General features: G+C 44.5%; 1 protein-coding gene across 1 annotated transcript in view; it reads left to right on the top strand.

Moving 5' to 3' along the window:
- The first annotated feature begins 697 nt into the window (after positions 1–697).
- Positions 698–17,873, top strand: part of MDGA1 (MAM domain containing glycosylphosphatidylinositol anchor 1) — a 114,727-nt gene continuing 97,551 nt past the window's right edge. Inside the window, exon 1 of the mRNA XM_042874835.1 lies at positions 698–818. Coding sequence (XP_042730769.1) covers positions 698–818 — 121 coding nt within the window. The remainder of the gene's footprint in view (positions 819–17,873) is intronic.

Raw genomic sequence — 17,873 nt, 5'->3', positions numbered from 1 at the left:
AAAGTATTATGATCTGCTTGAACATATAGACAGGAAAATGAGAAGGAAATGTGTCTAGCTATTGCTAGATTTAAAAAGAGAGAAAAGAAATTGATGCTGTTGACGGTGTGTAAATTCTAGGAGTGAGCATATTTCTCTCTTTCATTGCCCTCCTGGTAATACCAGTGACATTGTTGCTGTTGGAAATGAGGGATTGAAGAGTGAGTGAGAAGCACAGTCCTCGACAGGTGGGAACCGTGTTGGAATAGAATCATACATCTCCCAGAGGGCGAGAGCTGGAGCTGTAGGGCCATGGAAAGCAGGATGCTCTTAGCACCCCTTTGCAAGAAACAGGGGAATCTGAAGCACTCCTTGCATGTATATTCCTATACCATTTTTTTCAAGTTTCATGAGGAAGAATTGTTTTTGCCTGTAGAAAACAGTTGTAGTAACACTGAGGCTGGAGCCCAAATCCCAGGATGCAATGGCTTGTGATTAAGAGGCTGTCTTGCTGAACTAACATTTTGGATTTTTTTTTTTTTTCTTTACCATGTTGACTGATCTAGTTTAAGACATTCTAATTAGTTGTTGCAGTATATTTGGCTGATTGCATTTTTGTTGATACAAGGTGCAGTGGAAATGCTAAGTCACAGCTTGAACCAGTGATTGAGCACCTGGTGGGAAGGCAGGACCAACGGGGGGAGCTCAGGTGCATGCAATGTACCTGAGTGACCAGAAGGGGTTAAACCAGGATACTCCCCTTCCCAGACCTCATTTAAGAGTTGGCTGCGAAGATAAGGGTATTTTGCTGGAGATCCTTGTGTACCTGTGTGAAGAAGGTAAGTACCTTCTTTCCTTTATTTCTGTGGCTGTTGTAGTTGAGCAAATCCTCACTTGCTGCAGCCTTGGGCCTTGCTGCTCTCTTGTCTTTGCTGCGCTTTCCATTGTGTTAAGCAAGGGCTTATTTTTGGATGTTTTGTCACACCTTCTTGCCTTACTGGTATTGATGGCTTTCTACCCATTAGCCCAGAAGGAAATAATGCAGCCAAGAGAACAAGCAGGCAGCCACTGTGCCTAAGCAGGAGTCTGAGGGACTGATGGCTAAGCTTACTCCAGTCTCTGTCACTGCTTGGATGGGAGGAATGGTTGTGTTTCTTCAGAGCTCCTCTATGAATGCAAAAGTTAGAAGGAAAAATAAAATCCTGGAGGAGCTACTGATATCTATCCTGGCTATGGTTTTTGGTTCTGCTGTACTACTCATGTAGTTGGTATTTCAGTTCTTAGTGAAAGGAGCTGAATGTAGATGTGCTGTTGCTCTGGTGAAAATGCTGGCCTGAAATGATGCACATAATAACTTGTCTTTGTCAGTCTTTGTGGGGGATTTTTTTGTTGTCTTTTTCCAAGTTTATTTCAAGATTTTGCTAGAAGACAAGTATGTTAAAATAAATACAACAAACATTAAAACAAAACACAAGATGTCATGTCTGTTAGTTTCTCCCCATGTGAATGGGAGGTGGTGCCATGTGTTTGCCTCAGATGTCTTGAAGGTGATTTCAGTGGAGCCACAGAGAAGCAATTTCAGTTTCTATGCAGCATCTTATCTTAGTAGTTCAGAAGTTTCTAGGGATATGACTTTATTTTTTATTTTTGCTTTCCCATCAGCATTACGTTTTTAATTGAGTTTTTTGCAGTCACGTGGCGGCTTCCACTTGGATGCATTGGTGAGCATCACTTCTTTGATGGCTGGCTGCTGTGGTTACCAGGCTGCTTCCACTCCCAAGTAGCACTGAGCTACTTACAGCAAGGTGCTGCTGGAAAGCCTATGTGTGAATCTACTTTGTAAAGCAGTAAGATGCTTGCTTTGTGCAAATGGAGTGCAATGCCTCAGGACCTGGGCTAACTGCATGCAATGCTTCTGCAGAGCCAAGCTCTATAGTCAGGATTGTCTGGATCTGATGGTTTCTCTAGAGGAATTTCTTGTTTCTCTGGTCTTGAAAAGTGTCTGGACAGTTTGATTTCAAAACCCACTACTCTGAAGGGCTTGGATTGTGCTTATGGTTACTCCAGAGTGCACTAACTCTTATACTTGACCTGTAGCTCCACTCTCAGTGAGTTATGCCTCTGCTTTCATTGATTGATATTGGAATGATGGGAAAAAACAATCTTTCCTACTCCCGAAGTTTTTACTGTTTCCTATAGTAGCTGATATTAAAGTATCCTTTCCTACAGGCTGCAGACTTAGCACTCTTGTGACTTGCTGTCTCTGAGTGAATTGAGAGCAGCCGGTAAGAGTAGATTTTTCTACCCTTCGCTCTGGGTAAGGAGGAATTTTTCCTTTCCGTGGCTTAATTGCATTATACTTGGCTGAGACCATTTTGCTTGTCTTTGTCACCTGTGTTTTTACCTAGCTCTTCTGCTGGCCTTGGAAAGTGCATCTAAAAGAAAGAGACATAAATAGAAGTAGTGTTCAGGATATCATTCAGCTTTGGAGATGTGTGCCTCGTAGTGGGGAGTCTGTGTTCCTTTGTTCCTGCCGTCTTTCCCTCTGCCTTCAGGCTTTCCTTGGTTCCTGGTGTTCCACCTTCAGAATCCTAGCTGTATTCACTTTGCCTAAAATATGTGTTTGAATAGTAAAAGCTATATTGAAAGGACACATTATCAGCTTAGTTTAAATACACATGTTGGCTCTGTGAGAGAGTGCTTTGCAAAGAAAGTCTAACTGTATGCTTTTGCACATAAAATGAGCGTGCAATTAAAAGATCTTCAACAGAAGAAAGCCCTTTTCTCCTGCTTCCTGGAATGCAAATGCTGGCATGCTTCTGCATTAGGATTTGTTGCAAGGGAAAACCAAACAGCAGTGAAATCATGCTGGCATTGCCTTTATACAGAGCCAAAGGACCAATGGCAAATAGCAGCTGGAAGCCTGGTTTGATCTTTCTATATGATTAAGTTGCAGGTATGGTGCTGGTGAGAAGGTACTTTCCTGAACTCCTTTCACAAAGGATTTGAGCATTTTTGAATAAACTGTTTTCTATCTCTGGTGTTTATGGCAGTCCTTCAGGACTGGCACTCTGTGGCTTGCTGTGGGATAGTGTTTTCAGGAAGGCATGAGGCTGCTTGGCGTTGTAGGTTCTTCCCCTGCCTCTGCTTCTTTCTTTAGTCTTTATTTTCAGAACACTTTGTGTGCTGTGGAAGCTGCCTCCAGGCCTCTGAAGTTGCTGTGGGTCCACGCTGCTTCTACCAACTGTATACATCATATTTGTTACTCTAGGAGAAATATCTGAAAAGAATCCAGGCATAATGTGTTTTGGTTCTGCAGCTGAATATTTCAGAGAAGATGGACTTTTTTCCGCTGTGTTGTCAGTTTTTCCCCTTTCTTTCCTGTTAATCTCACTATGATTATTCATACATGTTTGAAATTAAATGAATCATCCCACTGTGGTGAGAACCTTACCTGGAGGTCAGCAGCGAGCTGGGATTCAAGGGCCGGTTCCTGGGTATCTCGGGGCTATGTGAGACCTGACTGTCGGATCAGATGATCTTAGTGGTCTTTTCCAACCTTAATGATTCTGTAATTCTACTATGTAAAGTGAGGCAGGATTGACAGCCTCCAAGGCTGCTTCTGTAGCCCCACTAATGTTCTCTGCTCTTGCGTTTTCTCTTCTGGTCTGAATAGTTGTCACTGTTTCCATTTTCGGAGCAAAAGTGAAAGAGTGACTTTTTGGCTGTTTTGTTTTTCCTGTCAAGTTGCTTTTCAGATTCCTGGTGCTTCCTCACTCTGGTTTCCTTCCTGTTTAGAGACATCTGATGTCTCATGAAGCTAACATCTTCATCTTCTGTGTAGCTTCTTGCATGTGGAATCTGTCCTTAACATCTTTAACTTCCACAAAACAAAGGCTGAGGAAGACCTGTCTTCTCCTCTTGCATTCTTATCCCAAACTTGCATTTTGAATGTGCCTTTCAGCTCTTCAACAGGCTTGGCTAAATGGGCATCTCTGCCTTCTCCGGTTTCATGAGTGGTTCCTGGGGAGGCAGATAGATTCCCAGATAATTTGTACATCTTCCCATCACTCTCTAGGAAAAAATCTAGTTCTACATGTTCCACTGCTTGTGTATTCTGGGTTAGTGCATCTCCTGGAGTGATACCCTTTCCGGTGTGAGTACCAGTTGGGCCAAACTGCTCATCAGCCTAGTGCAGACACTGAAAGGAAGCCAAAAAACGCTACTTCTCCATGTTCCAGGATAGAATCCCTTGCCAAGATGGAAAGAGAATGCTGTACTCTCATGGTACTCCTGTGCTTAGAGCACACGTCACTGCTGGATCAGTGTTTTGTTGTTTCCTCATTAGTGTAGAATTACCATACTTCTACAACATCTGGAAATGGTTAGGCTGAATAGAGATGAGTTCAGCCTCCTTTACATCAAAGATGAGGGCGACATGCAATTCTTTTCTAGTTAAATTGGAAGGAAAGAAAGGTCACCGTACAGTCTCTCAGGAGCAGGTCTCTTTCTAGAGCTGATCTATTCATCCTCTCCAGTACTTGGTGGCTCTTCTCAAGGAGTATGCATGTCCACAGACTCTACAGGGATGTGTCTTAGGTGAGCAGTATGGTTGTACATATTGTAACAAATCCATTGTTCATCCATCTTGGGAGAACTGCTTTCATATCTCTGATAATCTGTTAGATTCCCTTGGAATTCCTGGCTGTGGGAAGTTGTGACATTTTGTGTTGTTCTGGGAGCTCTGTGGCCACTGCCCAAGAAACATGAAATTTGTTTTTTATGGTAGTCAAATGGAAGCAGTAAAGATCAGCACAATATGCAGGAGTGAGAAGAAAATCCAAATTCTTTTTTAAAGGAAAAATGATAACTTAAAGATCTGCTGGTTGGAAGGGACCTCTAGAGTAATCTAGTCCAGCTGTCTGCTGCAAGCAGGGCTAAGCCTGAGGTTAGATCCAACTATAAAATTGAGACAGGTTGCTTGGGTTGTTTTCCAACTAAATTTTGAGCATATCTAAGGATAGGGGTTCCATGGGCTCTTTGTTCCCCTCTGCTGATGTTTGACAAACCAGAGGATGAAGGTTTTTTTTATGGCTAATGGGAGTTTCCTGTGTTTCTAAAGTGCTTTGATTAACCTTGCTGTAATTAGCACAGCACAGTTCTGGTGTAGCCTGTCACAAAGACAAACAGAGAAATGGGAGATGCACTGGTAGACATCTCTACACTTTCCATTTTATATGCAGCATACTCATAGGATCATTAATGTTGGAAAGTTCAACTAGGTGATCTAGAGATCCTTATCTCCACCATGCCCTCTAACCATCTCCCTCAGTGCCACGTCCATGTGGTTCTTGGAGTCATCATGACTCCTCCACCTCCCTGGGTGGCCTGTTCCAATGCCTCACCACTCTCTCTGAGAAGCTTTTCCTAATATCCAAGCTGATCTCCAGTAATGGCCATAATTAGTATTTTTCTGTGAAAACAACAAAAAAAGATTAAACAAGCATGGAATTAGAGATTGTGCAAAATATCAGTAAACCTGCTGCCCGCATACGACAGGGAAAAAATCCTTTGTGTGTTTATAATTAGATGTGTTCCTATGTAATAGGAATATTATATATGTGTATTATACACACAAACACATTCTGCAGCGAGTTGATTGAGGTACCCTGTTCCAGTTTTCTTGATAGGAAAGCAGGGAGTGTCCAGCAGGTGTCCTGCATTGTGCGACTTGCCAGCGTGAGCTGGTTGCATCCCCGGGGCATAGCAACAAATGACTGGGTAGGAAGAAAGACGTGTGGTTTCTCAGAATGCTTTGTAAAGGGAACTTCAGGTCCTGTTCAGACTGTTCAGTTCAAAGACACTGGCGGTGTGCTAATGCGACAAGGGGACCTCATCTCACGTTGGATGCCCCAGGGTTTCTTTACACTTTGAGTTCTCCACGGGTGCCCGGTTGGCAGCTTTGTTTCACAGCATGAAATACTGGAGCAGGAAGCTGAAGATCTGGTTTTGCTTTCTCTTTTCATTTGACACAATTGTAGGTGGCATGGAGAATGGAAAGCTAGGGTGGGAAGTAGGCTTTATTTTACTCCCACTGAATTTTATCTGGGCAATGTGCCCTATCTGAACAGTTGGCTTGGTAGCATTTTTATTTCCTAACATGCTTAGTATCTGTTCTTTGCCTCTGTCTCTCCCTCTCTGTAGAACCATTTCCAGATTAGAATGAATAGGCATGTGAAAAGGGACTGGAGAGACGGGAAGGCCTATGTGTCCTGGTGTCAAAAACACAGATCTGACTCGGTGTGAGAGGCATCCCCTTTACTGGTTGCTTGCTGGTGAAGTCTTTCAAAGAAGAAAGGAGACTGCTAGTATCTGTCTCACCCTCAATGCATCTGATATTTGGCCCAGGTGGTGATTCACATCTCTCGCCACAAACAGTTGAAGAAAATAACTCTGCTCCAGTTTTATTATTTTTGTTGTTGTTTTTAAATTTCCAATGTGAAAACCTCGCTGCTGACCTCCTGGGTTTTCTTAAAAGGAGTGCAGTGCGTAGCCAGTCCATGCTCATGCTTTGCACATCCCCTAAATGGTTTGCATATGGGTTTTTTTGAGAGTATGGGGGGGAGTATGTATGTATGTGCAAATCTTAGTGCTGCTCTTGAGCTGTCTCCTCTGAGGGAGTGGCAGTGCTGCAGCTTCAGTAGAAAATATTAATGCATGTAAACATTTTTCTAAAGGCATTACATCTTCCTGCACGTACTTTATTATTTTCCCACAAATCTGACTAGATGTGATAGATAGGTAACCAGGGAGCAAGGCTGGGGAAGCGTGCTAGAGAAGGAAGGAGGGAAACGGGAGTGAAATAAACACAAGCCTGCTGTAATTCAAAACAAGGCAAAATCAGATTGTGTGCTTTGGCTAATTTTCTTATTCAGGTATTGATCCAATGGCTGCTCCAGAGTCTATTAGCAGTCAGCCAGTGAAAATATTTCCCATCGGGGGCTCTGACCTGAGACGGGGGTGAATCTATAGCAATTTGTTCAAACAGAGGAAAGCTTTTTCCTCTGATTTGTATTCCAATTTGCACAATATACAGAGGGGGGCCCTGTTGTGGGGGTTTGCGGGTTGGTGCTTGTCAAGTGGGAATCAAGCTTGCGCCAGGCAACTTGGCTGAACAAAATGCCTGATTAAACTCTGGGCTGGGCACCCTCTGTCTGTCTCTTTGGGTTATCTGAGAGCTTTGCAGGCTGGTGTGTCAAGGGGAGTGAGGCAGTTCTTTGCATCCTCTTGGTAGGGAGGTGTTCTTGTGCTATTATGATATATTCATTTGTACATGCATTCTGCTCTGTAGGTTACTGAATTTTTATGGTTTTCAGTGTGGACCAATTGGGCTTACAGCTGGCTTGACCATCATATCCCCTGCTGGAGAAGAACAATGTGGATTTTGCAACTCTCAAGTGAAGAGTCCACTGCAGGAGCTCCTTGGATCCCAGTGCTTTATTGGGGTTTGACAAAAATTGCCTGATAACAAGCCTTGGGACCCAGCTTCCATACAAAGGTTCCATCTCCCTAAAGACATGGCGCTCATCTTCTTATTCCTCTCCCCATTGGTTTCCTGTTATGTTGCTGTTTCGGCAGTTATCCAGACAAGGGAACTATTTTGAGATCCTTGGGATCAGTGCTTGCATCTATCAAGAGCTACTGAAAGTTTCAATAGCAATAGAAAAACCTGACAAGGTTAGCAAGGCTTGTTTCCACTGCCTGTTGAGTCACCAGCAGATCTAATGCCAATTGCTTTCTGATGGTCCCTGTGCCACTTGGAAGACAGGTGGGATTTAGCCCACTGGTACAGCTGTGATTGGAGATGTGGGGAGCTAATTTGGAAAGTCCTGATTTACACAATCTATGTGTTCTGTATCTGAGAGACTGGAAAAATACTTGGTTGACTTGACACACATCATTCTGAAATACGTAAGAATTGGAGGAGGTCTCTAAACATCAGCTGACCTATGTATGGCATATATATGGCATATGTTGGGCTTGCATACTAGTTTGTGGTACCGTGCTGCCTGTTTTCCAGTACTTGCCTGAATACAGGAGCCTAACATGCAAGAATTCTTCATGCAAAGAGGCAGGAGAGATATGCTTTCCTTCGCAAAACAAAGAATAGGGAGAGTCATGGGGTGAGTTTATTCTGTCTGCTGTTTTTAGCCTTTGAAATTGGCTGGAATTCTCCTCAGCCTTGTTGTACTTGCTTTAATTTAGTGATGGTCATAGGAACTCTATAAGGGAGAGAGAGGATAGGAAGGAATAAATAAATTAGCACCTTAAATTTTAAGTCCGTTCAGTTTTTAGACCACAAGCTTATTTTTGACTTGGCCATAACTTTCAGGGAGCAGGTCTGAATCCTGAGGAGAGCACTAACTCCAGCATTGGGAGAGGGTGCAAAACTTTATGGGATTTTTAAAGCAGCCAAGCAGAGGTCCCTGCAGTCAATAGCATGAGTGGAGTGTGTGTGGGAATGATGACAACAGCACTTTGTAATATTTAGGAGAGTATTTAATGGTATCAGGGCTGTGGAGCATGCTGTTGCTGCTTTTATGGTTAGCAGAGGGCTTGTTAAAGTGCTGGAGGGAAGCACAGCACAGGGCAGGCTCCTCTGTTGGGGCACTGGCTTCTGGGGAAGGGCTTCCTCAATCCCATGCCCATTTCCTTCCTGAGGGAAGCTCCGTTCCTCTAGCTTGCAGCATTGCTTCTAGACAGCAGAGCAAGTCCAGTGCCAGGCTGCCAGAGCAAAGCAAGCTAGACGTGGGGCAATTAAAATCCAAGGTGCCAGTTCCTTGATATGCACCATTGATTGGCTCCCATCGGGTGATGGATTTTAATCCTTTCGCACCAACTAATTGATCCAGTTCCTGCCTTAAGAGTGAGCAGTTCCCAGTGCTTCAGCAGAAAGAAGAATAACTCATGCAATGGAGTTGCCAAACTGTGGGTCCTCTATGTTGGTTTGGATGTGCTGCCCTTTCACTCTGCTACCTGCTTCTGGGGCTGTGGCTGTAGGAGGGAGCTGAACTGTTCCTGTCCTCTTCAGAGCTGGGTCCTGCAGCAAAGAAAGCAAGCTATTGTGCTGAGATGGATCTATGCTGGTGTTGAGCTGTGTCCTGCTCCCATGGGGATGCTGTGCAGTTCACCATGAAGCAGGCCAGCAAGAGGAGACTGCTGGAGCAAGAGCACAATAGCAGGAGGGCTATTAGTGCTGCTTTGGCTTGCTTCTAGGGAGAGAATGCTATGGGTGACTGTCCCACCCAGGAAAGTGGAAGGGAGGGACTGAAGCAAGCTGTTTCCTTCAATTGATGTTTAAAGCTTTATAGCACAATTGTAGAGAAACAGCTTGGAAAATGATACTGAGAAAGTACACAAGATATCTGTTGAAACCCAGCATGTCCCTGATGCACAGCAGTCTGTGACAAGTCCCAGAACCACAGTCTACTGTGCTGTTATGCAAGACTGGAACAGTATGTTTCTCCCAGTGACTGTACCAGGCTCCTGTCTGGTTCAGGACTCTGGAAAAACAGCATCCGTTTCTCTCCTCCATCTCTGTTGATGTGTATTGTTGTGTTCCCCTTAGCATCTTGCAAAGTCTATTTTTCTTTTTTTTTTTTTTTTTTTTTTTTTTTTGCTAGGTAATTATACTGGCAGGGTTAGTTTCTTGAGATGTGAATTCTATTCCTTGCAGAGCTCACACACATCTGCCTATGTGTGTGACTCCTGCCCACATTGCTGGGGCTCAGTGTGACTCAGGAGGGGAGGAACTACTCCATCCAGCATCTTCTCCAGCTGTGAATCTCATGCTTCACAAGCCTAAGAGCATGGGTAAGCTCCAAGGGCTGCATCTCCCTCTAATCTGAGGCTGATGCTGTGAAGAAGGAGCAACTCTCAGCTGGCCCTCACTGCTACCCCATTCCAAGTTAAGGATGTGTCTGTGTGCAGTAGAGGAGACCAATGGGAGCAGCTTTGCTGGGCAGGTGAGCACTGTGTGAGCCAGCAGCAGAGTATGCAGTGCTGTCTTGCTGGTACATTGCAAAGGACTAAAGCTTTTGGGCTCCCAGCTTTACTGCTTTCTCATTCTTCATAGCTTTGCACCACCAGCCCTTCCTCACAGCTGCAGAAAATCTGCCTGGTGGGGTCTCTAACTCATACATTTTAGTTAGAACCAGTGTAACCATATTTACTCAGCAGCACTATTGCCACTGTCACGTATGCAAGGATGCTGTGAGCCTTCAGCCATTTATTGCTCCTTTCTACCCTGGTGAAGTAGGGCTGTAAGCATCCTGGGCAGTGCTGTGGGTCCGGAGTGCAGGATACAGCAGTTGCTCCCTGGTTTGGGAAAGATGGAAGCATCTCTCAGTGCTTGAGTAGCATAGATGGAGGTAAATGGCAAAATGCTGTCTTGCTTGATGCACTGGTGTGAATATCTGGTATTGTGGTTGTTTTTGGACATGACTTGTTACCTAGAGACCACCTTCTCCCCCCCCCCCCAAAAAAAAAAATATACCATGGGCTTGTTGTTCTTTTCTGGGTTTTATGATTGCAGGAGGGTTTTAGTGTCTGGTGTGAGATCATATATAATGTTCCTCTTTCTCCTGCCCTGTTCAAGTGATGTTTGATGCTGCAATGCACCATTAAACTGGTACCAGGCTCTGTCCCCACATGAATGCATTTCTGTGGCAAGCAGACTGACTGTGGGAGAGACAGACCATGAAACAGCCTACATGTGCTTAGTTTTACGAGGAAGGAAGGAGCCTGCGAAGGGAGAAGAGGTGAACAGTAACCTCTAATGTGAAGGTTCTAGCTCAAGCAGTGAGTAGGTTATTGCAGGTTGCGTGTTCTGTAGCCTGAAACCTGCTATTGGGGAGGTTATGTAGCAGGCCCTGTGCTTTCCCTGGTGCAAGATCTGCCTCCCATGTTCTGCCCTGTTGGAATAATGGGAGGGTGGTGCTGGTGGTACAGAGCCTCCCCAGCTGGCTTTCATGGCTATGCTGGCCCCAGGTCTGTCATTCAGGGTTTGCTCTGCTGCTACATCAGATTCCCCTTGTTTCCTTCAGGAGACTGAGGGGCTCTACACGTTGGACAGTTTTGGACTTGCAGTTGGTGCGGGCAGTGACATTTGTGAGCGCTCCCAGTGCAAGAGAACAGAGGCTGTGTCCTGCAAAGGAAGCAGGTTTTAGATGACAACATCTTGTTTGAGTGATCTTAAATCATCTGTAGGACTCTGGGCTGACCTTTGGATCTGCTGTGGGCTGGCGCTGCCAACATGGTGAGGCTTCTCATGCTGCTGGAAAGGTATGAGGCTCTGGGAGAAAGGGTGTCGATGCTTGTCCTCCTGTCTCAGGACTTTGTCCTTCCTTCTCCATCAGACTCTCCCAGCTGCCAGGCACCTGCTTAGTCAAGCACAACCTCTTGCCCTCAGAAGCTCAGCAAGAACACAAAGTAAAATAAAGCCAAAGAAAGGCAGGAGCATCCCTGCTTCCCAGGGATGCTTATATCGAGGTGCCAAGACCTACTAGTGAGAATACGTATCTGTGACCTTCTGTTGCTCCTGTCAGGCACTTCACAGTCCTCAACGTGACACCGACTAAGTTACAAAGCCATATCTCAGCAGGCGACAGCTGCTCCTGCTGTCTTTCTCACTCTTTCTGTCTGGCAACAGGATCTCCTTAAATACATCATTGCATTTGCACTGTGACAAGCAAAGCTTGCAGAGTAAAGTCAAACAGCTTGATGTGAAGCTCAGGTTCAACTCTTAGATGGGGATTGTAGTGCTGTGTACACATCGTTCCCTTTGCATTTTGCCCAGGAGCAATGGAGTAGCAATAAAAATATCCCTTAGGCAGCAATTCTTATGGCATTAGTCTCTAGCCTGGCTGGAAATGTCCTGATCTGCAATGTTTCTGGCCCAAGGTAATTTAGCAAAAGCTCATGATTGCATTGAGCTATAGCCACTTCCGAGCTTTGCTCAGTAAGGGAGTGTTTGTGGAATCTCAAAGACTTCATTATCTTGAAGTTTGCAGGATTTTTATCTAAAGTTATGTGGGCTGGAAATCTTGCATGCCCAGACACCTGAGATCACAAAATCAATTTTGCCGTCTATTAAATAGGTGTAATTCCCATCGACTGCAGTGGATGTTACAGTTTTGCAGCGGAAGGTGGAATTGGATCCATATGTATTAGAGACAGAAAACCCATCATCAGTTTCCTCTTTTTCCAAGGTCAGTGCAAGACTCTTCCGAGGTGTTTGTGACCAGCACTTCCCCCAGTTTGCGGTGGACTGGAAATAACTCCCACCACACTGCTTTACCATTAAGAACGGACATGTGACTGAGGGTGTAAAGCCAAGCCTGCTGCAACCGTTTCCTATTTTTGTGCATGTTTTTAAATGTTTTAGTCTGTGACACTTTTATTTTTCTGTAGACTTGGGGATTTTTTTTTTAATTGGGTTATAACAAGCGCTAAAAACAATGAAATTAATTCCTCCTGGCAGAGCTCCTCATTGCTTTGTTACTGTTTCTGGGCAGACTGGAGCAGAAGGGCAGCAGCCTTGTGTTTATTTGTTCACAGGTGCTTGCTAGGTTGGAGGCGGAAAAGGGCCAGCCTGGCATTGCTGGCAGCATTCTATGAGCGATGTTTTAGCCATGACTTGTTCCCCGTATGGACATTGTGTGAGCTGCAGGCAGCTGTGTGGTGTTTCAGACCCAAGTGGGAGTCAGGCTGTCCTTTAATGCAAACCAGATTTGGCTTGGATGCTTCTCACAGCTTGTGAAATGCTAGGGAAGCTTCAGCACAATGGTGTGCCAGAGCTAGTGAGATGAAAGGCTTTTGCTGCTTTGGTAATTCACGTTTTCTTTCCTGGTCTCTTGTTGCTGTGATAGCAGGCCTGCTAGGAATCATACTGACACACATTTTGAAGATGTAGCATTTTGGACAGAAAGCCAAAAGGCTTCAGCCTGTTCACTTCCAGCTGCCTGGTCCCAAACATGGTGCTGGTGCTCTCAGGATGAGACCCAGCTGTTACTGGGATGGGACCCAAGCCCTGTGCTCTCCTCCAGGTGGAGATGAGACTCTGCTGCCCTAACCTACCCAGCACCTGCAGTGAAGGAGGGGTAGAAGTTGATCCTGAGTAACCATGGGCTGGCAAGCAGAAGAGCTGGTGAAGAGCCTTACTTGGCTCAGTGGAGTTAGATCAAGCCCTTTGCCACTGCCTGGGACAGGAGGACCCAGAACTGTGCAGCAAGCCTGCTGTTCTTCCATGGGTGATTTGCAAAGCATTCTTGAGGTGGCACATATGGAATATTCTGAAACACATTTGGCTGCAGTTGGACAGTAGTCTATACTTCACTGAGGATTTGCTACGGGGATTCTAAGAATTTGGTGCAGTTCAAGGACTGAAAACCTGCATGTTCCAAAGTTAGAGGTCATCTACATGATGTGAAACATTATGACCATTGTGACCTCTTTAGTGCATTACTATAATGTAGTTGACAGCTACATTGGTGTATATCCTGTCTTCCTTTGTCCTCCAAACTGCTTCTCAAAGAACAGTGTTTACTGTGAGATCAAATGCACACCTGTACCCCTTGGAAAGGCACAGAAAACTCAGTTGCTGATTGCTTGTGATCATTAAAGTACACAACTTTTTTGTTCCCTTCCATGAGCTCTGTCTAAATTCCAACTTGGGTAATAATATTCTGCTTCCCTAATTCCCTCTGAAGCTGCAAATCAGTTTAGATTGCTTTTTCTTTTCTAGCCTGAGCCCTGTTAACTAGCTATGTTCCCCCTCTGAGGAAGATGCACTTCATTGCTTATAGAAGCAGCCTATTCCATCACTTGGGTATTTATAAAGTCTTTGTGATGTGACAAATGACTGTAAAATGTGAGAGGTGACTTCTCACAGCTGGGGTGTCTGACATCCCCCTGGTGAGGCAAGCTGCAGAAGGAGCTGAATTCACCCCTTGTTCTGCGGCACCTATAGCTGCCCTGCACACTTTGAGTGAGAGCAGCATGCTGGGCAGCAGTGCAGATAGGAAAGGAATGGTGCTCATCTTTCAATGGTGGAAACGCCACTTGGAGTAACAAGCTGCAGAGGAGATAAGATAAAGACTGTATAGTGAAGGTGAGTGTGGTGGGCATGACATGGAAAATTGTGAACAAGGAGGTTAAGACAGATGTGACTTGATGAGAGATCAGACTTCTTGCTCTGTGCCTTCAAGTCACAAACAAAAGTAAACCAACCTTGCTCCAAGATGGGCGCTTTAGGTGCTGCTTTTCCACTCTGTCTAAACCTCCTTGTTTGTGGGCACAACTCGGGATGCTTGTCAGGACAAGCTTCTTGATTCAAAAATGCGTCTCTTTTTAAAGGGAATCGTATTAAAGATTGATCAGGCTCAATACTGTGGGCTGTAGGGAAGACTTGAATATGATGACCTGGCAGGTACTGCAGGACTCCTGTCTATAATGTGTGTGGTTGCCGGAGCTCTTTCTGTAGCTCTTCCAAGTTTTGCTGCTGATCCATTTTCCTTTGGAAAGTGTATGCACACGTGCAGGGTAAAACCAGTAACGCTTTTCTCTTTGCAGTAAACCAAGCACCACAAGAAGCCCTGTGGACAAATGCAGAAAGAGTAAAGTCTGATTAACAGTTTTCCAAAATGTCTGTGTTCCTGTTTACAGCTGGCAACATCCTTTTGATTTCTGAGTCTTGCAACCTGTGTGCATGAAGGCAGAATAGCCTTGTCTCTGCCACCCAGTACCAGGGCACATGTCTAGAAACACAGATATACAATGCATCTGGAGTGTTTTTTGTTTGTTCAGTGAGCTATGAGGTAGTATCTGCATTTGCTGTGATGGGCAGAAGACTGGTACTCAAGAACCTAAAGCAACTGCTTGCGGTTTCCCTTCTTTGATCATAATTGTTATCCAAGGAACTCTCTGTAGGCCTCTCCATCTCCATTTCCCATGGATGTAACTGCACTGCAAAACACTAATGTAGCCACATTTCTATGATTTAGCAGAAAGCTGGACTGGCTGTAGTGTTGCATGTTGAATGTGGCTGTTTGGAGGGGTCTGTCACTGCTTTGTGATTACCATATACTTGGTGTTTTTCAGCCCAGCTCTTGGGTGTATATTTGCTTGAAGAGATGCTGAGCGCTCATTCAGCCTTTAGCTTCCCCACTCAGACTGTCCTTAAATGAAGCATCATCCATCCTGTTATGATGAATATCATTTTCTTCAGCTTACAGTGCATAAGCGGTGGCCCTATACTGTTTCCTAAAGAGTGGTAGATTTTATGGCTATTGGCCTGGGAGCTGTTTAAGCATTAGACCTTCAGTGATGGACTCCTTATCACAGTCATGGAGGCAGTATGCAAAGCTGGACCTGGGTTGGAAACAAAACATACTCATTTTTGGACTTTTGTATCATTCAGTTACTGTCATTGGTTCTGTAACTTATTGATTGAAGGATAAGTGATCCCATCTTGAGCTGGAAGGCTGTAGTGGTCACTACAGCTTTGGAAAAAAAAAAAAAGCAGTAGTGTGCCTTCAAGGACTTAGAGGAAGGGAAGAACCACAGCTGATCCTATGGAAGGTTTGTGGGCTCGAGCAACCAACAGGTTACTTGGGCTGCTGTGGGAGACAATAGACTCAATTATTCTCATACAGAAGAAATATAATGCGGTTGGCATCTATCCCACAGAGCCACTGAGCTACTGGTTTTTGGTGTGTGGGATCAGTAGCTGCCTGTGCACTGGAGGGCCTTGAATCCTGCACATCTGAAGGAGCTACTGCTTTATCCAAAGGAATTAAGAAATACTTTACTCCTCCAAGCTAGTAAATGGAGACCAGGGACTTGGGATATTTGGGGCTGAGGCCCTGTGCATGAGTTCACATGGTTGTTTTGTTGTTGTTGGTTTTTCTCTTTTCCCAAATCTGTTTTCCTACCTGATTGTGGAGTCATTAAAAAAAAAAAAAAAAAAAAGAGTGCACCTGATTTCTCTCTATCTAATCAGTTCCTACAGCACCAGTTGCTGTTGCAAGAGTTGTGGGGCTCAGAGCCATCCTGCTTCAGATGTTTGGTATTGCATTTAAGAATTCCAAACATGAGATTTTCTAGGGTGCTTGAGTATTAGTTACCCAAAATCAGCTTTAATGTTAATGCACAGTTTTCATGAAGAAAAGGAAAACACTCGGCGTTCTCTTCTAGACTGATGGTATTTGGTTTAATTAACAGAGAGCAGGCTGTCCCCACATGCATCCAGCTCCACCTCCTCATCCTTCCTATCAGTATCAGCCTAGATTTGTTTTTAATTACATTTTATTAAGTGTTGCACAGAACAGTAAAACCGACATCAGATTACTGAGGATATTAATCCTCTGCACTTCTGTAGCACGTTCCGTCCAATGACACAGGATTGTTTCACAAACATCAATTACAAAGCTTCATAACCCCCCTGTGAGGAAGGTAATAGCCACAATAATACTTAGCACTTATACTGTGCCTTGCATCTTCAAAAAGCTGTATAAACAAGCTTTAAAGTACCCTGCATGGCAAAGTAGGATAATCAGTCAAACGACAGAGAGGGAGAGAAAGGTGTACCTAGAGGACAATGTGCTTGCCGAGGGTCTTGCATCAAAACAAATACCGGCTGAAATAGATTCTCAGTTTCTGTGTTTCTTTCTTTTTTTGAGCAGTGATATATAGGAGTGGTAGAGCATTGAAGACCATGAGCTGAAGAGCATTAGGTTGATCTACCTGAGCATAGAATATAGGGTACTATATCTCCTAGGTAAAGTTGGGGTAGTTTGGCTGAATAACTTTGTGGCTAACAGCGTCCTGAAGAGCCATTTGCAATCAATGCTCAGTGGTCACTGGTGGTTTGGATCATTTCTGCTATTGCAAGTGAAAACCTTTATTATTGTATTTAACCAGTAGCTCCCCAGATACTTGAGCTGCTTCATTGCTCTGTCCTTGGCAGGCAGCAACAGGAAAAACATGACTAGGAATTAAATTTTTTTTCCTCACCTGTTTTAGGATGTGATCAAGCAAGGAGATAAGGCTGAAGGCTGAGTGACTATACTGTGTGACTGAGGGTCTCATTTCTGCTTGGGTAGACATGATTATGTTTGTTGGTCTGGACAAGAGGAGTGGCCTGGTTGCACCCACTAGGGTATAGGTACAAGGCAGGGCTTCTCTCTTCCCTGCTGACTGGAAAGTTTGCTTTCCTCCTGTCCCCTACAGAATCAAGGGACTGCTTTGTTCTCCATGGGGTGGGCTGCCAAAGGCCTGGGAGTACTTTAAATAAAACTACATTTCTTAGTTAAGTCAAGAGAACATCAAGTGAAGCTGAGGATAAGTAATTTTAAAATATGCTGAGGTCTTAGCCTGCTGTAGCTTTGCCTAAATAGGCCAAAGCTTTTCTCTTGCAGAAGAGAGTCTGAGAACAAAAGTCTTTTAAGAGCTTTCCTTTTCAGGCACACATCCTCTTGGAGGCTGATGTCTGTCAGCATTTCAGTCTCTCGGAGCTTTATTTCCTTGGTGTCAAAGATCATCTTGCTTCCTTTGCAAGGCTGTCAGCAAGACCCCGGCTGCTTTGATATGGTTGTGTTCATCCCTGAATTCCCTGTTGTACAAGCGTTCAACAATGTTTGCACAAATGCAGGATCTCAGGCAGGGAATTAATCTCTGTCCTTACCCCCCGTGCAGCCAGCCAGCCAACTGGGAAATTATTTTAAATACTATCCCATGTGCATTAGTGCTTCCTCATTTCCCTCTGCAAATCTCTGGTGTTTCAGATGATCTTTTGACTTTGCACAGATGTGAAGTAATCAATTCATAACCCTGCA

The sequence above is a fragment of the Lagopus leucura genome, unplaced genomic scaffold, assembly GCF_019238085.1.
Source record: "Lagopus leucura isolate 7727_CA_CO unplaced genomic scaffold, USGS_WTPT01 Super-Scaffold_73, whole genome shotgun sequence".
In the NCBI taxonomy this organism is placed as follows: domain Eukaryota; kingdom Metazoa; phylum Chordata; class Aves; order Galliformes; family Phasianidae; genus Lagopus; species Lagopus leucura.
This window is presented reverse-complemented; position numbering and strand designations above follow the sequence as displayed.